Source organism: Oncorhynchus kisutch, linkage group LG19 (genome assembly GCF_002021735.2).
Source record: "Oncorhynchus kisutch isolate 150728-3 linkage group LG19, Okis_V2, whole genome shotgun sequence".
NCBI lineage: Eukaryota > Metazoa > Chordata > Actinopteri > Salmoniformes > Salmonidae > Oncorhynchus > Oncorhynchus kisutch.
The window spans coordinates 23,246,217-23,265,804 of record NC_034192.2 but is presented as its reverse complement, the minus strand read 5'-3'; the positions used below and the strand labels follow the sequence as shown (position 1 = coordinate 23,265,804).

Below are 19,588 nucleotides of genomic sequence, written 5' to 3'. Positions count from 1 at the left end.
AATGAATGCTTACAAGCCTACCACCGCTCAAGTCGGACTGCTCTATCAAATCATAGACTTAATTATAATATTACACACAGAAATACGAGCGTTACGTCATTAATATGGTCAAATATTAAATTGGCCGAATAATCGGTATCGGCTTTTTTGGTCTTCCAATAATCGGTATTGGCATTGAAAAATAGTAATCGATCGACCTCTATTTTTGACCCCCCCCGTCCCCTTTTGTTCAGAGACACATTATTCAATTTCTGTTCGTCACATGTCTGTGGCTCTTGCTCAGTTCATGTCTGTTGTTGAATCTTATGGTCATACAAATATTTACACATGTTAACTTTGCTGAAAATAAACGTAGTTGACAGTGAGAGGACTTTTTCTTTTCTTTTTGCCGAGTTTAGTTAGCATATGGGAACAAGTTTATACAAATGTGTCCTACCCTGTCGGAAAACGGTATAATACAAAATTCTCCAAAACACATCAGCGATGTATTCATTAGTGCAAACTGTAGAAAAACATTTTGGAACAGAATGCTGCAATGAAAACTGCAGTTTCTCATTAGACAAACTCAGGTGGGGCCCCCTCCATTTTGTCCCGTTTGCTTTTGTTTGGTTCCTAGTGAACACACTACTGGCAAAATGTTAGCTTACAGGTGTAATATGGGTTAATTATGCAACTCTAATTCTGTTATTAGGTTTCAAAGTCAAACATTTCAGTATTCTGAACGACCTCTATTCAGGACTGAGGTCCTACTGTACTTAATTATAAGAGGGATTTGCATTGTGTAGATTTGAAGCTAGTGTGTGTAAATGCTCTGATTGGCCACAAAATATGGAAATATACCTTTGGAAATGTGCACAGTATGACTCAATTCAATTAATTTAATATTGTGCAGCCTACATAGGCTATTATTTGCATCCACAGTTTGCCTGGTTTTAGTTTAGGTATTCTTTTGAACAGTGACCTTTTTTTTTGTTAGCCTACATTTGATACAAGACAGACTACAGACGCTGACTGGAGGCGTTCTCTGTTCAACCCCCTTCCCAGACCAGGCAGGCTAGAACAAGCAATCACCCATCCACTCAGTGCCTCTCCCTGTCAACCAGAGAGCAGCATTACATGGAGATGGTCATGCCTTTGGGGAGGGTGTATGTGTGTGTGCATCGGTGGCGGTCTTCCTAGGCCAGGCATTCAGTGAAATGTGGTGTTCCCACATTGTCTGGAGGGAAGGCAGGTGGACTTCCTCTGCACTCGCCTGGCAGGGGCTCTCAAGTTTCCATTGGCTGGTAACAAAATAGGGAGAGCGCATTTGTGAGGGGGGCACTGGATCCCAGGCTACACGAGGTGCTGAGAGGCACGTGCTCTTCAAGTAAATGAATGCCTTTTTCCTTCTCTTCTCTCTACGTCTTGTTTAGACGTAATGGGATTGGTTGTGTGTCGCGGATTAGCCAACTTGCCAAGAGCAGGGGAAGGGGAGGGTCGAGACTCTGTTCTGGGCCAGTAAAGAGACTCACTACCTCCCTCCTCTCCTCTGTCCTACTAGAAGTTGCTCGCTAGCTTAATGTCTGTGGGGGTTAGGTAAGACTGGTCGGCACACTCTAGCTGGGACTGAGAAACGGGGAGAGGGAGCCATGGAGGTCTTGCTGGTTCCCTTCTGCAGAGAGACAGGTTAACAAGAGTTGCTGGTTCCAACGGTAATGGCAAGACGATTTTTAGCAACTTTTAGTGACTTAACGCACTTGCCTCCTGTTCTCCCAATTGTTAGTCTGGACTCTTACACAAATATGTAGTTTGCTAGTTCTGCCTATGTGGTTAGGCTGTGTTCCTTTCTGAGTGAACATCGTGTTAATTTATCATAGCTTGATTTTAAGGTTTGATTGCGGTTATTGAGTTTTTTTTCTGAATCTCTGATTACTGGGCACTTAATGTGATGTTTTATGTTTTGTTGCCCTCTGAGGTTTGCTTGAATGTAGTTGCACAAAGTGTGCGTTTTTGTTTTTATATTAGTTTAGCCTGTAACGGCAGTTTTCCGTTGTATTAAATAAAATGTGGATGTCGATTTAAGGAAGCCCCCTCACCTCTGATTCAGAGGGGTCGGGTTAAATGCGGAAGACACATTTCAGTTGAAGGCATTCAGTTGTACAACTGACTAGGTATCCCCCTTTCCCTTTCTAATAACCAAAACAATTGAGTAATATATTGCACGAGAAGGGACGGTGCACCAGCAAGAACGTCAATAATATTGAAGACAAGCATGAGATCATTGATTTAAAAATCCTCAGGAAAGTGGTGTTTTTGCATTTTGAGAACTCCCCTCTACATCTAATCTTTAAATGGACCTTGCATTCTACCTGGAAGCACCTTATCAGGTCATTATAATATACGAAGGCCTAAGTGACTCTAGGTGAGTCTGATGTTTCTCTCCTAGCACCACTGAAATCTGCTTTTTTAAAATTCATTTTAAAGCAATCCATGAAACCTCATGTTTTTAGTAAGTCTGCGTGTGTGTTCCTAATATTTTTTAGTCAAAAAGGGGGAGAGCGACAGTTGCTCAGCTGTATTCTAATGAAGCAGCCCTTCCTCATTGTTGTGCCTTAAAGGAGAGAGTGGTGGCCACATTCCAGTGTTGAGACTGGGAGAGGTCGGGGCCCTCCTTTCTGTTGGGCCTGATGAAGGCGCAAGGCACCACCGACACACTCTGACCCTGCTGCCTGGCACTGGACCAGCCCGCCTCCATCCTGGTCCTCACTGGATGAAGCTAGTAGGGCCTGGGGTGTTTCAAATATAATTGCCTATAACCAGGGCCCAGAGTTGTTCCTTGTCAGGTGGTCAAATTTTATCGTTGCTTACATACAGTGCCTTGCGAAAGTATTCGGCCCCCTTGAACTTTGCGACCTTTTGCCACATTTCAGGCTTCAAACATAAAGATATAAAACTGTATTTTTTTGTGAAGAATCAACAACAAGTGGGACACAATCATGAAGTGGAACGACATTTATTGGATATTTCAAACTTTTTTAACAAATCAAAAACTGAAAAATTGGGCGTGCAAAATTATTCAGCCCCTTTACTTTCAGTGCAGCAAACTCTCTCCAGAAGTTCAGTGAGGATCTTTGAATGATCCAATGTTGACCTAAATGACTAATGATGATAAATACAATCCACCTGTGTGTAATCAAGTCTCCGTATAAATGCACCTGCACTGTGATAGTCTCAGAGGTCCGTTAAAAGCGCAGAGAGCATCATGAAGAACAAGGAACACACCAGGCAGGTCCGAGATACTGTTGTGAAGTTTAAAGCCGGATTTGGATACAAAAAGATTTCCCAAGCTTTAAACATCCCAAGGAGCACTGTGCAAGCGATAATATTGAAATGGAAGGAGTATCAGACCACTGCAAATCTACCAAGACCTGGCTGTCCCTCTAAACTTTCAGCTCATACAAGGAGAAGACTGATCAGAGATGCAGCCAAGAGGCCCATGATCACTCTGGATGAACTGCAGAGATCTACAGCTGAGGTGGGAGACTCTGTCCATAGGACAACAATCAGTCGTATATTGCACAAATCTGGCCTTTATGGAAGAGTGGCAAGAGTGGCAAGAAGAAATATCCATAAAAAGTGTCGTTTAAAGTTTGCCACAAGCCACCTGGGAGACACACCAAACATGTGGAAGAAGGTGCTCTGGTCAGATGAAACCAAAATTGAACTTTTTGGCAACGATGCAAAACGTTATGTTTGGTGTTATGTTTGGCGTAAAAGCAACACAGCTCATCACCCTGAACACAGTGGTGGCAGCATCATGGTTTGGGCCTGCTTTTCTTCAGCAGGGACACGGAAGATGGTTAAAATTGATGGGAAGATGGATGGAGCCAAATACAGGACCATTCTGGAAGAAAACAACCTGATGGAGTCTGCAAAAGACCTGAGACTGGGATGGAGATTTGTCTTCCAACAAGACAATGATCCAAAACATAAAGCAAAATCTACAATGGAATGGTTCAAAAATAATGGCCAAGTCAAAGTCCAGACCTGAATCCAATCGAATCTGTGGAAAGAACTGAACTGCTGTTCACAAATGCTCTCCATCCAACCTCACTGAGCTCGAGCTGTTTTGCAAGGAGGAATGGGAAAAAAATTCAGTCTCTCGATGTGCAAGACTGATAGACATACCCCAAGCGACTTACAGCTGTAATCGCAGCAAAAGGTGGCGCTACAAAGTATTAACTTAAGGGGGCTGAATAATTTTGCACGCCCAATTTTTCAGTTTTTGATTTATTAAAAAAGTTTGAAATCTCCAATAAATGTCGTTCCACTTCATGATTGTGTCCCACTTGTTGTGGGACATATCTAATAATGGAAGGCTGTAGGTGGTGGGGCATTCATGGTGTACACTAGTTGAGGATTGTTTGTGTGGGTAGGAGTCGTATGATTGGGGAGGGGTTTCATCCACATCCTGCCAAAAATCTTCTCTACTTAGTGTGTTTGTTAATCTTTCTTTACTCTGTCATCAGTACAACCTTTTGTGCACATGTACATACACATCATGACCAAAAATATGTGGACACCTGCTCATCGAACTTCTCATTACAAAATCATGGGCATTGACATGGAGTTACTGCTATAACAGCCTCCATTCTTCTGGGAAGGCTTTCCCTAGATGTTGGAACATTGCTACAGGGACTTGATTCCATCCAGGCACAAGAGCATTAGTGAGGTCGGGCTCTGATGTTAGGCGATTAGGCCTGGCTCAGTCGGAGTTCCAATTCATCCCAAAAGGGTGTTGAGGTCAGGGCTCTGTGCAGCCCAGTCAAGTTCTTCCACACCGATCTCAATAAACCATTTCTGTATGGGTCTCGCTTTGTGCATGAGGGCATTGTCATGCTTAAACAGGAAAAGGCCTTCCCCAAACTGATGCCACAAAGTTGGAAGCACAGAATAATCTAAAATGTCGCTGTATGTTGTAGCATTAACATTTCCCTTCACTGGAACTACGGAGTCTAAGCTCCTTAGTTCCTTCACTGGAACTACGGAGCCTAGCCCGAACCATGAAAAACAGGGCCAGACTATTATTCCTCCTCCACCAAAATTTACAGTTGGCACTATGCATTGGAGCAGATAGCATTCTCCTGGCGTCCGTCAGACTGCCAGTTGGTGAAGTGTGATTCGTCACTCCAGAGAACGCGTTTCCACTACCCCCATATCGAATGGCGGCGAGCTTTACACATCTCCAGCCGATGCTTGGCATTCCGCATGGTGACCTTGGGTTTCCATGGCCGCGCGGCCGCACACAAGCCTATTTCATGAAGCTCTCGAACAGTTCTTGTGCCGATATTGCTTCCAGAGGCAGTTTGGAACTTGGTAGTGAGTGTTGCAACCGAGAACAGATGATTTGAACACGCTGCGCGCTTCAGCAGTCGGCGGTCCCGTTCTGTTCTCTTGTGTGGCCTACCACTTCGCTACTGAGCCTTTTGCTGCACCTAGATGTTTCCACATCACAATAACAACGCTTACAGCTGACCGGGGAAGCTCTAGCAGAGCAGAAATTTTACGAACTGACTTGTTGGAAAGGTGGCCTTCTATGACGGTGCCATGTTGAAAGTCACTGAGCTCTTCAGTAAGGCCATTCTACTGCTAATGTTTGTAGCCATGCAATCTCTATGGAGATTGCATGGCTGTGTCCTCGATTTTATACATCTGTCAACAGCGGGCGTGTTTCAAATAGCCGAATCCACTAATTTGAAGGGGCGTCTTTTTGTGTATATACAGTGCATTCGGAAATTATTCAGATCCCTTGAGTTTTTCAACATTTTGTTATGTTAACCTTACTCTAAAATGCAATTGAATCAATCTGCACACACTACCTCATAATGACCAAGCAAAAATAGGTTTTTAGAAATTTTTGCAAATGTGTAAAACAAACTGATAACACATTTATTATTTAGACCCTTTACTCAGTACATTTGTTGAACCACCTTTTGGCATTGATTACAGCCTTGTGTCTTCTTGGGTATGATGCTACAAGCTTGGCACACCTGTATTTGGGGAGTCTCTGCAGATCCTCTCAAGCTCTGTCAGGTTGGATGGGGATTATCGCTGCTCTCTCCAGAGATGTTGAATCGGGTTCAAGTCTGGGCTCTGGCTGGGCCACTCAAGGACATTCAGAGACTTGTCCTGAAGCCACTCCTGCATTGTCTTGGCTGTGTGCTTAGGTTCGTTGTCCTGTTGGAAGGTGAACATTCTGGAGCAGGTTTTCATCAAAGATCTCTGTTTTTTGCACTTTATCTTTCCCTCGATCCTGACTAGTCTCCCAGTCCCTGCCGCTATAAAACATTCCCACGGCATGATGCTGCCACCACAATGCCTGGGGATGGTGCCCTGTTTCCTCCAGACGTGATGCTTGGGATTCAGGCCAAGGAGTTCAATCTTGGTTTCATCAGACCAGGGAATCTTGTTCTTCGTGGTCTGAGAGCGCTTTAGGTGCCTTTTGGCAAACTCCCAAGTGGTCTGTCGTGGCTTTTACGGAGGAGTGGCTTCTGTCTGGCAGCTCTACCATAAATGCCTGATGGGTGGAGTATTGCAGAGATGGTTGTCCTTCTGGAAGGTTCTCCCATCTACACAAAGGAATTCTAGAGCTCTGTCAGTGACCACCGGGTTCTTGGTCACCTCCCTGACCAAGGCCCTTTTCCCCCGATTGCTGTTTGGCTGGGTGGCCAGCTCTAGGAAGAGTCTTGGTGGTTCCAAACTTCTATTGTTTAAGAATGATGGAGGCCACTGTTTTCTTGGCGACCTTCAATGCTGCATAGATGTTTTGGTACCTTTCCCTAGATCTGTGCCTCGACACAATCCTGTCGGAGCTCTACAGACAATTCCTTCAACCTCATGTGGGACCTTATATGGACAGGTGTGTGCCTTTCCAAATCATGTCCAATCAATTGATTTTACCACAGGTGGACTTCAATCAAGTTATAAAAACAAGGACCATCAATGGAAACAGGATGCACGTGATCTCAATTTCGAATCTCATAGCAAAGTGTCTGAATACTTATGTAAATAAGGTACTTCTGTTTTTCCTTTTTATAATTTTGCTAAAATTTCTAACCTGTTCATTTTGTCATTATGGGATATTTGTGTGTGTGTGTCTGTATATTGATGAGGAAATGCTTTATTTAATCAATTTTAGAGTAAGGCTGCAAAGTAACACACTGCTTTTTCAACATTTTATGTCACACTCCAAGTTATTAACATGTTAATTCAAATCACTGCCCTATGGAGAGAAAAAAAAGCTACATTTGCCGATCAGGTCATGTGGTTAGGAACAACTCCTTACACCTGTGTGAATGTGCACTCTTCCGTTCACTTCCACAGCTCTGACTTTCAAGACCGTTGGGCCAGGTGTGAATGAAACCTACTAAACCAGTTTGAATTTAATTGCAATGGAAAGTGGCAACCATCCACAAAGTCCCATCAGTGGCTAATTTAAAGATACACTATACAAAACCACATTTTTGTGCATGCAGGAACAGTTATGTATGTGGGTTTTTACATAATGTTGTAGGTTAACAGGAAGGACACCAATATCACATATGCCTTGCTGATATCGATATAATAATATAATGATGCTTTTATCCAAAGCAACTTAGTCATGAATGCATAATTATTTTGTATGGGTGCCCTCAGCGGGAATGGAACCCAAAAACCAGGCATAAAACAATGCTTCTTTAAAACCTTACTAAACCAATTGGATGATCTTTCTTTATCAATTGGTAAAATATACATTTGTGTAGGCAGACATTGGATATTTTTTGCCCAATGAGGAACACTTCAAATAGTTTATCCCTTTACCATGTTTTTCAGGCAATATTTCACTTGTGATGCCGTCCGACTACAGCCCAGCAACAAATATCACACTAGAAGCAGTCAATGCCAATGTGAGGACCCAGATGGTGAGTGTTTTGTACAAATGTATTAATCAAATCTATTTTATAAAGCCCTTTTTTTTGTCTCAGTGCGTTAAGTATGCCCAGCCTACACAGTCAAAAGTTTGGACACACCTACTCATTCCAGGGTTTTTCTTTATTTTGTACTATTTTCTACATTGTAGCATAGTTGTGAAGACATCAAAACTATGAAATAACACATGGAATCATGTAGTAACCAAAAAAGTGTTAAACAAATCTAAATATATTCGTCATTGAAGAGCACTTTTTCCCAATCTGATCCATCAACAGTGGGTTTGTGCCAATAGGTGACTTTGTTGCTGGTGATGTCTGTGATGTCTACCTGCCTTTACAACAAGCCCTCAGTCCAGCCTCTCTCAGCCTATTGCGGACAGTCTGAGCACTGATGGAAGAATTGTGCATTCCTGGGGTAACTTGGGCAGTCGTTGTTGCCATCCTGTACCTGTCCCGCAGGTGTGATGTTCAGATGTACTGATCCTGTGCAGGTGTTAAACGTGGTCTGCCACTGCGAGGACGATCAGCTGTCTGTCCTGTCTCCCTGTAGCGCTGTCTTAGGGGTCTCACAGTACGGACATTGCAATTTATTGCCCTGGCCATATCTGCAGTCCTCATGCCTCCTTGCAGCATGCCTCAGGCATGTTCACGCAGATGAGCAGGGACCCTGGGCATCTTTCTTTTGGTGTTTTTCAGAGTCAGTAGAAAGGCCTCTTTAGTGTCCTAAGTTTTCATAACTGTGATCTTAATTGCCTACCGTCTGTAAGCTGTTAGTGTCTTAACCTCTCTGGTACGCTAGCTTCCCACCTCGACAACAGCCAGTGAAATTGCAGGGCACCAAATTCAAAACAGAAATCCCATAATTAAAATTCCTCAAACATACAAGTATTATACACCATTTTAAAGATAAACTTCTTGTAAATCCAACCACAGTGTCCAATTTCAAAAAGGCTTTACGGAGAAATCACACCATGCGATTTAAGTCAGTGCCTAGTCACAGAAAACCATACAGCCATTTTCCAACCAAGGAGAGGTGTCAGAAATGGCGTTAAGATTAATCACTTACCTTTGTTCTTCATCTGGTGGCACTCCCAGGTCTCCATGTTAGACTATAAATGTTTGTTTTGTTCGATAATGTCCCTCTTTATGTCCCAAAAAAAACGTTTTGTTGGTGCGTTTAGTTCAGAAATCTAAAGGCACAATGCGCGCTCTTAACATCAAGATGAAAAGTCTAAAAGTACAATAAAAGTTAGTAGAAACATGTCAAACGATGTTTAAAATCAATTTTCAGGTAGTTTATTCCCCCAAAAATAATCTATTTCAACCGGACAAAAGCTTTGTCAATAGAAAAGGTAAACAAGAAATGCGGGCTCCCGATCACACGCTGGGCTCATGTCTGGAAATTTCCACTGGCCTCTCATTGAAAGTGCTGTATCTCCCTCATTTTTCAGAGTAAAAGCCTGAAACAATGCCTAAAGACTTGCCACATGTAGAGGAAGCCACAGAGATCGTGAACTGGGTCCTAAGTCTTTGTATGGTGGATAGGCTTTCAATGGAAAAACAGCCTAATAGTACTTCCTGGTTGGATTTTCCTCTGGGTTTTCTCCTGCCATATTAGTTCTGTTATACTCACAGACATTATTTGAACAGTTTTGGAAACTGAGTGTTTTTCAGTGTTTTCTATCCAAATCTACTAATTATATGCATATAGCTTCTGGGCCTGAGTAGCAGGCAGTTTAATTTGGGCATGTTTTTCATCCAAAATTCCGAATGCTGCCCCCTACCCTAGTGAAGTTAACGACCGTTTCACAGGTGCATGTTCATTTAATTGTTTATGGTTCATTGAACAAGCATGGGAAACCGTGTTTATACCCTTTACTGGCAGCTTCATTAAATGGTACCCGCAAAACACTGGTCTCAATGTCAACGGTAAAGCTGTGACTCTGGGATGCTGGCCTTCTAGGCAGAGTTGCAAAGAAAAAGCCATATCTCAGACTGGCCAATATATAAATTAAAGATTAAGATGGGCAAAAGAACACAGACACTGGACAGAGGAATCCTGCCTAGAAGGCTAGCATTCCGGAGTCGCCTCTTCACTGTTGACTTTGAGACTGGTGTTTTGCGGTACTATTTAATGAAGCTGCCAGTTGACGACTTGTGAGGTGTCTGTTTCTCAAACTAGACACTCTAGTGTACTTGTCCACTTGCTCAGTTGTGCACTGGGGCCTCCCACTCCTTCTATTCTTGTTAGAGCCAGTTTGTGCTGTTCTGTGAAGGGAGCACTGTATGTGGTCTTCTGTTTCTTGGCAATTCCTTGCATGGAATAGCCTTAGTTTCTCAGAACAAGAATAGACTGACGAGTTTCTGCCATTTTGAGCCTGTAATCGAACCCACAAATGCTGATGCTCCAGATTCTTTATTTTTGTACCTTTTATTTAACTAGGCAAGTCAGTTGTTAAGAACAAATTCTTATTTTCAATGACTGCTTAGGAACAGTGGGTTAACTGCCTGTTCAGGGGCAGAACGACAGATTTGTACCTTGTCAGCTCGGGGGTTTGAACTTGCAACCTTCCGGTTACTAGTCCAACGCTCTAACCTCTAGGCTACCCTGCCGTCAACTAGTCTCAAGAAGGCCAGTTTTATTGCTTCTTTAATCAGAACAACCGTTTTCAGCTGTGCCAACATAATTGCAAAAGGGTTTTCTAATGATCAACTAGCCTTTTTAAAAGATCAACTTGGATTTTTTAATGGTTGTGTGTGTGTGTGTGTGTGTGTGGGAAAGCACACACACACACAGATGAAATACCCTAACCAGATGAAATACCCTAACCACAGATGAAATTCACCAATCCCCATCCTAACCATAAATATTATTAAGCGGATAAAAATATTTGGGATTATATAAAAATTAAACATGGGAAGTATTCAGACCCCTTGAGTTTTTCCACATTTTATGTTACAGCCTTATTCTAAAATAGATTAAATAAACAAAAATCCTCAGCAATCTACACACAATATCCCATAATGACAAATACACACAATATCCCATAATGACAAAGTTAAAGGTTTTTAGAAACCTTTTCACATTTATTAAAAATAAAGTTCAGGTGCATCCTGTTTCCATTAATCATCCTTTCTACAACATGATTGGAGTCCACCTGTGGTAAATTCAATTTAGAAAGGCACACACCTGTCTGTATAAGGTCCCACACTTGACATAGCTTGTTTTTTTTGCTCTGACATGCACGGAGGTCGAATGATTGTCCGTAGACCTCTGAGACCGCATTGTCGAAGCACAGATCTGGGCAAGGGCGGTGGTGGAAAAAGTACCCAATTGTCATACTTGAGTAGAAGTAAAGATACCTTAACAGAAGATGGCTCAGGTAAAAGTGAAAATCACCCAGTAAAAACTACTTGAGTAAAAGTCTCTAAAAGTATTTGATTTTACATATATATTTTTGGAGGGGGAGTGCAGTCAAGGGCACACTCCAACACTCAGACATATTTTACAAATGAAGCATTTGTGTTTAGCAAGTTCGCTAAATCAGATGCAGTAGGGGATGAGCAGTGATGATCTCTTGATAACTAGTACATTTTGGTGTTAGAGAAAATGTATGGAGTAAAAAGTACATTATTTTCTTTAAGAATGTAGTGAAGTAAAAGTAGTCAAAAATATAAATAGCTAAGTACAGCTACGACTTAAGTAAAAAATACTTTAAAGATCTACTTCAGTACTTTACACCACTGGGGAAGTGTACCAAAACATTTCTATAGCATTGAAGGTCCTCAAGAACACAGTGGCCTCCATCATTCTTAAATGGAAGAAGTTTGGAAACACCAAGACCCTTCTTTGAGCTGGCTGCCCTGCCAAACCGAGCAATCTGGGGAAAAGGGCCTTGGTCAGGGAGGTGACCAAGAATCCAATGGTCACTCTGACAGAGCTCTAGAGTTCCTTTGTGGAGATGGAAGAATCTTCCAGAAGGACAACCATCTCTGCAAAACTCCACCCATCAGGCCTTTATGTTAGTGTCCAGACGGAAGCCACTCTTCAGTAAAAGGCACATGACAGCCCGCTTGGAGTTTGCCAAAAGACTCTCCGACCATGAGAAACAAGATTCTCTGTTCAATGAAACCAAGATTGAACTATTTGGCCTGAATGCCAAGCGTCATGTCTGAAGGAAACCTGGCACCATCCCTACGGTCAAGCATGGTGGTGGCGGCATCATGCTGTGGGGATGTTTGTCAGCGGCAGGGAGACAAGTCAGGATCGAGGCAAAGATGACGGGAGCAAACCACCGAGAGATCCTTGATGAAAACCTGCTTCACAGTGCTCAGAACCTCAGACTGTGTCGAAGGTTCACCTTGTAACAGGACTACGACCCTAAGCACACAGCCAAGACAATGTCATTGAATGGCCCAGCCAGAGCTCGGACTTGAACCCGATCGAACATCTCTGGAGAGACCTGAAAATAGCTGTGCAGCGACACTCCCATCCAACCTGACAGAGCTTGAGAGGATCTGCAGAGAAGAATGGGAGAAGCTCCCCAAATACAGGTGTACCAGGCTTGTAGCATCATACTCGAAGACTTGAGGCTGTAATTGCTGTCAAAGAGGCTTCAATAAAGTACTGAGTGAAGGGTCTGAATAGTTATGTAAATGTGATATTGCCGTTTTTGCAACAAAAAAAATCTAAAAACCAAATTTTGCTTTGTCTTTATGGGATATAGTGTGTTGATTGATGAGGTGAGAAACTATTTAAGAATAAGGCTGTAACGTAAAACAAAATGTATAAAAATTCAATGGGTCTGGGCCTCCCGAGAGGTGTCACTACAGACCCAGGTTCGATCCCTGTGATGTCCTTGGTCCATTGCGCTCTAGCGACTGCTTGTGGCAGGCCGGGTGCATGCACGCTAAGGTCCCCACTTGTATGGCGTTTCTTCTGACACATTGGTGCGGCTGGCTTCCAGGTTAAGCGATATTGGAGAAAAAGGGGTAAAATCTAACAAAAAAAGAATACAACTAAATATTTAAGTCAAGGGGTCGGAATACTTTCTGAATGCACTGTAAGTGTGATTGAGTTGAGCCTTTAGACTAGTAAATTGGCTTTTTTCTTATCAACCCACTATAATTTTAAGTTCACGGAAATTGAGCCCTGATGCAGATTTTTTTTATTCATGAAAGCCCTCTGTTGGGATTCTTTTTTTTCTTCGTAGTTAAGAGTCGATGATCAGAGGTGTATTCCCCAGGTACCAAAGAAAACATTGTCTGAATTTGTCCAATTTCAAATTCTCGTTTTCAATTCAAAACGTTTTCCATTGCAAAGTGTTTTGCTACGGTGGGTGTTAATGAATACACCCCAGGTCTCCCATCCTCTTGCATTTGTGGCAGCCAGTGTGGTGAAGTGTAAAAGAAAGGCCTGGCTGAGAGGAGAAGAAGAAACAGTGTGTGGGGGGCTACAGACTGTGACTAGCTTGCTATAATTAGCTGGGGGTATTTATTAGCACTCTGCTGCATCCATCTGATCTCGCCTCGTCTCTTTTGTTCAGCTCTGGCTTCGAGACACTTCTGCATAGCAGGACTCTCAAATATTACACCCAACCTGCTCCATGCTCAGTCACCACACAAGAGAATCGCCCACTTCTTGGCAAAGAATCTGTTCTCAATGACTCACCTGGAAAGTGTTCATTAGGGCGTCAAACAGAATATGTTTTGAAACTGAAAACGAAAATAAGCTCTTCATATTGGATGAGTCCAGGTTGCCCTTTCTTTATTTGGTGCGTAATGAACAGCACCCTGGCTACCAATATTCTTCGAATCACCTGACATCCTTGCATCTGTTCAATCATGTCCATTGCGCAACATTTTGCTACGATGTGCCCAAATGAACATGAGCCTGCAATCTGATGCACCCCCCTGTTTCTTATTTATTTTCTGTGTAGATCATCAGCACAGCAGAGAGAGTTTCTCACACAGGGAATGTCCTCAAAGGTACCCCCTGCACACACACGCCAACTATGATTGACCAGGATGCCAACAAGTGGACCCCAGGGTGAGCTGTTACACACACTTTTTTCCATTTGCTCAAGTACATACACATTTTCTCACACACACACACACACACACACACACATAACTGCATTGTTTGCTCGAGTACACACACACCACTGCTCTGTTTTGTTGCACATTATCATGGTTGTAAAGAGGTATTTTCTTTGATCTGTTTCCAGAACATGACAAGAATTTAAGTAAAGTACCATCCACTGTATTGATTTTTTATTAGCTAACATCACTTTTTGTTTTTTATTCCCAGGGCCAAGAAGCGAACACATGATTTCATTGACTCATATTTCTCTGACCGGTGGGTTGATTCTGTTATTCTGGCTACTGTTGTTAATATTCACACACACACACCCAGCAGGGATTGCTAGGTAGAGATTTCCAATCTAATGTATTTAGTGCGGCCTGTAAGTTAGCCTATGGATTTACAGATAATATACACTGCATTCAGTAAGTATTTAGAACCATTGACCTTTTCCACATTTCCAGCCTTATTTGAAAATTGATTACAAATAAATCCACATCAATCTACACACAATACTCCATAATGACAAAGCGAAAAACATTTTTTAAGTGTTTGCTAATTTATAAAAACAGAAATACCTTATTGACATGAGTATTCAGACCCTTTGATATGACCCTCGAAATTGAGCTCAGGTTCATCCATAAAAATAAAAAAATGTATTCTTTAATATTTCTAAAAACCTGTTTTCACTTTGTCATTATGGGGTATTGTGTGTGTGTGTGTGTGTATTGATGAATTGTTGTCATATCTTAAAATCTATTTTAGAATAAGGCTGTAACTTTTTCAAAATTTTGTTAAGGGGTCTGAATACTTTCTGAATACACTGTATAAAGTAACAGTATATAGAGGAATAATATATAAATATTAAATGAAAGGAAGAGTGCAGGAAGACTATCCAGTCAAACAAGTCACAGATAGTGAGCTGGCGTTAGAAAGTGGGATAGAGGTAGGAGAATTGGCGAGAAAGGGAGTAACAGAGGGCGAGAGAAACTGAGTCAGAGAGATGCTTTGTCATTCTCTCACAGCATCTCATTGAGCTGAAGCGTCTCATTACTTCCAAAGCAAACCAGCTCATTAGGCAATGGAATTAGTTTTAATCTAGGAGGACTGACTACTGACACACACACAGTAACATTGTCTTGTATATTGAATTCATCTTAAACAGTTTGATTTCTCTGTTTTGCAGGGATGCGCTGTGCTCAGGAGACTCTTCAGCCAGGTAACTGCCTGGCTCAGAATGTAGATGGAGGTGAAATGGTGCAATTGTAGTAGGGGGGTGGCTGCTGCTCAAGAGCTCAGCTGCAGTCTGGCATTTTTTTGTTGTTATTCCAGAATGCATCTGTCTGACCCCCACACCCGAAAGATCACGCAACTGCTGACTCACTACAGCAGAACACTGACTCTCTCTCACCATGCCTCCCCTCTCTCCTGCCTTTTGTTCCCTTCCTGTCATCTCCTCTGGATACCATTTATATTTCATTGTCCCATTTCTTCTCCTGTGCGGTCTCTTTTTCTCTCGTAACATGACTGCAGGTTTTTTGTGTGTGTTCAGGTGAGCAGATTATGTAACCATCAGAGACTGTGTAGGTACTGTATGTTTGTATGTACATGTGTAGTATGTACAGTGCCAGTCAAGAGTTTGGACACAACTACTCTTTCAAGGGGTTTACTTTATTTTTACTATTTTCTACATTGTCAAATAATAGTGAAGACATCAAAACTATGAAAAAACACAAATGGAATCATGTAGTAACCCCCAAAAAATGGTAAAACAAAATATATTTGAGATTCTTCAATGTAGCCACCTTCATGACAGGTTTGCACACTCTTGGCATTCTCTCAACCAGCTACATTAGGTAGTCATCTGGAATGCATTTCAATTAACAGTTATGCCTTGTTATTGGTACATTTGTGGAATTTCTTTCATTCTTAATGCATTTCAGACAATCAGTTGTGTTGTGACAAGGTAGGGATTTTATTACAGAAGATAGCCCTATTTGGTAAAAGACCAAGTCCATATTATGGGCGAGAACAGCTCAAATAAGCAAAGAGAAACGACAGTCCAACATTTCAAGAACTTTGAAAGTTTCTTCAAGTGCAGTCGCAAAAACCAAGCGCTATGATGAAACTGGCTCTCATGAGGATTGCCACAGGAAAGGAAGACAGAGTTACCTCTGCAGCAGAAGATAAGATCATTAGATTTAACTGCACCTCAGATTGCAGGCCAAATAAATGCGTCACAGAGTTCAAGTAACAGACACATCTCAACATCAACTGTTCAGAGGAGACAGCGTGAATCAGGCCTTCATGGTCGAATTGCTGAGAAGAAACCTCTACTAAAGGACACCAATGGTAAGAAGAGACTTGCTTGGGCCAAGAAACACAAGCAGTGGACTTTAGACCAGTGGAAATCTGTCCTTTGGTCTGTTTAGTCCAAATGTTTGATTTTTGTTTCCAACCACCATGTCTTTGTGAGACGCAGAGTAGGTGAGCGGATGATCTCCGCATGTGTGGGTCCAAACTTGAAGCATTGTGGGGGTGCTTTGCTGTTGACACTGTCTGTGATTTATTTAGAATTCAAGGCACACTTAACCAGCATTGCTACCACAGCATTCTGCCGCGATACGCCAGGGTGAAGGATGCACTGCAGAGTAAAGGAAAAGTATCCAACAAGTGCTCAGCATATGTGGGAACTTCTTCAAGACTGTTGGAAAACCATTCCAGGTGAAGCTGGTTGAGAGAATGCCAAGAGTGTGCAAAGCTGTCATCAAAGCTGTATCGCAACAGGCTGTGATTGGGAGTCACATAGGGCGGTGCACAATTGACCCAGCGTCATCCGGATTAGGGTTTGGCTGGGGTAGGCCGTCATTGTAAATAAGAATTTGTTCTTAACTAACCTGCCTAGTTAAATAAAAGGTTAAGGTTGGATACTTAGAAGAATATAAAATATATTTAGATTTAACACTTTTTTGGTTACTACATTATTCCATGTGTTATTTCATAGTTTTGATGTATTCACTATTATTCTACAATACAGAAATAGTAAAAAATAAAGTAAACCCCTTGAATGAGTATTCGTATCCACATTTTTGACTGGAACTGTACGTGTGTCAGGGCCAGAGCGTGTTAGCGCTGCACCATTCATCAAATTCAGATTTGAAATTGTAATATTGACGTGCAATATCCATATTGCAAGAGGCTGCAATTTTCTAATTTCTTTTACACTTGTTAATACAACAAAAACTGGACTACGGTACCTCCTCCAATTAGAAGCGCTAGACTCCGTTCATTCACTCTCTAGATGTACAGAGAATGCTGACGAATCACAAGCTGGCTCTCTCACTCTGCATGGCGTGCACATGCTGGCCAATAAGTGTCCTCACTTAGAGTGTGCAGTTAGATGCTGGTGAGGAGAGAAAGGGTATTTAATCCTTTGAAGACTATCCATCCCCTTTGACGATTGCATGGAAGAAGAAAAAAGCGCAGACAGCAGAAAAGCCCCTCAGTCACCTGCAACCAGCCATCAAGTGTAATGGCCTACGGAAAATAAATCCTGACCAGTGGAGGCTGCTGAAGGGTGGATGGCTCATAATGGTTGGAATAGAGCGAATGGCATGAAACCCATCGAAATCATGAATCAGCTGGCATCATTTGTATGGATATATACAGTGATGATTTTAGCATGTAAATCAAAAAAAAAGTGGGATGCATGCCAGCAAAGCCACTACACTACACTAAACAATACATTATTGCACTATAACGGTGACATGGTGCCAAAAAAATGTTAGGGCCTACATAAAGCTGTCCCAACATCTTACCACTGCTACACTTGGCTATAAGCAGAGCCTTGTCTTGCAGTGAAACAGTTCATTCAGCCTCATTTACTGCCTTTAAAAAAAAAAAAAAGCTGATTTATGGCTGACTTGCTTAAACAAATGTGGTTTCTAATGACAATTTAGATGTACAAACTATGGCATAAGGGGACGACAAGCGTATTAGGTGCAATCTGTAATTTTGATTAAGACATTAATGAGCGAGCTAGAACGGACATAATCAACTATTTGTTTAGCACTTTTGAAATATACAGCGACAGAACATGGGCTGTTCTTACAGTATTCTCCCTGTACACCAAGTCAGAACCGTAGGATAAATAAAGGGGGCCTACAAACAGACAATGAAAGCTCTTACAATATTCAATGATTAAATTTCTCTAAAACAGGTTATAGGCTACATGTGCACCACCATGTCAGAACAGTAGACAACATTTAAGAGGGGTAAATAGACTAAATTATTAGGGTGAGGCACATGGGCTACTAACTTATTACACAACATACACTTAGTATTACTTTCTTAGCTACAGTATACATATCTCTCTGGCATATTACATAATTTATGCAGCAGCATACAATACATGTTTGGACTCACCTTGTGCTGTGCTGACTTGAACAGGAAGGTGGCGCGGCATTCTCTTGATTTATGGTGCTTTCAAAAGAACTGACAACTCGGGGGGGGGGGGGGGACAAGGTCGAATCATGATGACGTCATTGATCTTCAGGTCGTAGCTCTAGAAAGAGGCCAAATTTACAATTCTGAGTTGGATGACCGTTCAAAACACATTTTCCCAGTGAGAGTTCATCCTGAACTCACAGAGGTTTTCGCAGTTCTCAGTTAAGTTGTTTTGAGAGCTGCACAAATCATGCTTCATTGACAGCATGGTCAATGTTGAATGTTTATAATTTTAAAATTGGAAAAGAGACTCTTACTCACAGATTTGGGACCACACAGCCACTCTCACTGATTCCTTCCAAACCAGTCATTGTTGAATTTGCGATTTCCAACATGTCTAATGTTTATGGCCGATGAGCACCAGTACGTTTTATCTATAATTTCTCTTCATATGACAAGGATTAAAAAGGATTTGCCAGTAGATTGTCGACTTGATTCAGGATTTTTAAAGTATGATGTTGACATGATCATTTTAATCAAAGCTGCTGTACATATAACTTGATTTGATGTAATTTTATCTGTGGCCAATGACCTTGAGCCTTCTTGGATGGGCACTTCTAATGCAACTCTATGGCAGCACCCAAGGTTTACCTTTAGACTTGTTGGTGATGTAGTGTCCCCATGAGTGGCAGAACACTGAGCCAATCACGACATAACACTTCGTATTTTCTACTGGCTTGCCCCACCACCACTGAAAGCATTGAACCAGGCTGGAACACCTGCATTTGGGAGCTGCCTTATTCCAGAAAACAAAAAAGAGACCATGTTTGTATGCGGCTTTATTAACTCAATTCTGTATTTTTTTGTTGTTAGTAAACTGATATGCTGGTATTAATCAAATCAAGTTATTTGTTACATGCGCCGAATACAACACAGTGAAATGCTTACTTACAAAGCCCTTAACCTCTGGGATATGTGGGACGCTAGCATCCCACCTGGCCAAAAGCCAGTGAAAATGCAGAGTGCCAAATTTGAATAAATTACTATAAAAATCAAACTTTCGTGAAATCACACTTAAGATACCAAATTAAAGCTGCACTTGTTGTGAATC

At 41.8% G+C, this 19,588-nt stretch overlaps 1 protein-coding gene across 8 annotated transcripts in view; it reads left to right on the top strand.

Annotated features, from left to right (window-relative positions):
• Positions 1 to 19,588, top strand: part of tfdp2 (transcription factor Dp-2) — a 46,732-nt gene that overhangs the window by 6,620 nt on the left and 20,524 nt on the right. For 2 of the 8 annotated variants that reach the window (XM_020452264.2, XM_020452262.2), the window contains exons 2-5: positions 7,852 to 7,940; positions 13,889 to 13,998; positions 14,260 to 14,307; positions 15,218 to 15,250. In XM_020452264.2, coding sequence (XP_020307853.1) covers positions 7,869 to 7,940; positions 13,889 to 13,998; positions 14,260 to 14,307; positions 15,218 to 15,250 — 263 coding nt within the window. In that variant the 5' untranslated portion in view covers positions 7,852 to 7,868. Of the gene's footprint in view, positions 1 to 1,353; positions 1,692 to 7,851; positions 7,941 to 13,888; positions 13,999 to 14,259; positions 14,308 to 15,217; positions 15,251 to 19,588 lie in introns of those variants that run through there. The other 6 variants (XM_031798129.1, XM_020452266.2, XM_031798128.1 and 3 more) reach the window with 5 other exon arrangements.